The sequence below is a fragment of the Dendrobium catenatum genome, unplaced genomic scaffold (assembly GCF_001605985.2).
Source record: "Dendrobium catenatum unplaced genomic scaffold, ASM160598v2 original_scaffold_70832, whole genome shotgun sequence".
NCBI lineage: Eukaryota > Viridiplantae > Streptophyta > Magnoliopsida > Asparagales > Orchidaceae > Dendrobium > Dendrobium catenatum.
The window spans coordinates 1-1202 of record NW_021389279.1 but is presented as its reverse complement, the minus strand read 5'-3'; the positions used below and the strand labels follow the sequence as shown (position 1 = coordinate 1202).

Genomic DNA, 1202 nt, shown 5'->3' with positions numbered 1-1202 from the left:
AAATCAGTGAATTGTATTAGGGAAATCCAAATCATTGATAAAAACAGCGAGAAAACACACAAGAACGTGATGAAAACAACCCAAAATTTGTGAATTGTATTAAGGAAATCCAAATCAAAACAAACACAAAGCAAGATACAATTGATCCTCAATTCGAGAGAATGATCTTTCTCTCCAAATCTCTAGAAGAAGTTCTAGAGCCCAAGATGCCAAGAGAAAACTCCAAAGAACACAATAATCATGCATAAGCCTAACCCTAAACAAGCCATACTATTAATACAATAATTCCCTAACTCTAACATCCCTAATTCAAAATTTTCCTCTCACCCTAGCCGCCCAATCCTCTCTCCCTAATTTGCTACAAGTGAAGTTTTTTTTGCCACTGTATAGTCCTTTTTTTGGCAAAGAAAGGACCATCTATTCTTCAGAATACTGAAAATGTAAAGATATGGTATTGAGAAAACAATACTAATGAACGATAGAACTTAACAGCTCATACATTGCTAGAATTCATATATGAAGATTTATTCAAAATTGAATTAAGAGCCCATGTAATACGTAACAAGAATTAATAAGAAGAAGAATTTATTGAGTTTCCTTTAAATAGTTGGTGTAATTAATTATGATGATGGAAATGATGAAATATACCTGAGTAGCAAGGACTTCAAACTCGCCATTTGTAACAACATAAAAGCAGTCACCCTCTTCACCCTGCATTTCGTGATTGGTCATTTCTATTTGGTCACAATCGAAAGCTAGTAAGGCACAACTTCGCTAAAAGCGCTCACAAGTTTAATTTTCCCTTTAATGAAACTCAATCATATGAGACCTACCTGTTCAACAACCACATCCCCAAGCTTAACTTCCAGTTTTTGCATACAGTCCAGCAAAACGTGGCATTGGGATTCGGTAATCCTTCTAAAAAGAAAATGATCACGCATTACTCTCTCAATGTGTGCCTGAAAATATCAAAAAGTACATGAAAAACAAATAGTTATTTATCAAAGTGGATCAAAACTTGCAAGGACGGATTAAAGCTTAGATATAGTTAGCAATACATAATTACTTCTTCTTCCCATGTTTTCCTATGTGACACAGAAGGAGGAAACCAACTATGAACATTCTCTAGGGAACTCTCAATTTCCTTGAGCCGTGTCCGAGACAGCTCGTGCCTCACACGTTGGTTTTGGGAATTCCAAGCC

At 35.6% G+C, this 1202-nt stretch overlaps 1 protein-coding gene across 2 annotated transcripts; it reads right to left on the bottom strand.

The window, feature by feature from the left end:
- Positions 1 to 54: 54 nt before the first annotated feature.
- On the bottom strand, positions 55 to 1202 carry LOC110101044 (protein phosphatase 2C and cyclic nucleotide-binding/kinase domain-containing protein-like). 2 transcript variants are annotated; one of them, XM_028691783.1, is made up of 4 exons: positions 1059 to 1196; positions 834 to 959; positions 649 to 711; positions 55 to 432 (listed from the first exon to the last, which is right to left on the bottom strand). In XM_028691783.1, exons 1-4 carry the CDS (start codon positions 1077 to 1079, stop codon positions 418 to 420), a joined length of 225 nt encoding a protein of 74 aa, XP_028547616.1. In that variant the 5' UTR covers positions 1080 to 1196; the 3' UTR covers positions 55 to 417. The 2 variants fall into 2 exon arrangements, 1 of the variants encoding a protein (XP_028547616.1); XR_002303613.2 differs by having other exon boundaries at positions 102 to 432; positions 1067 to 1202.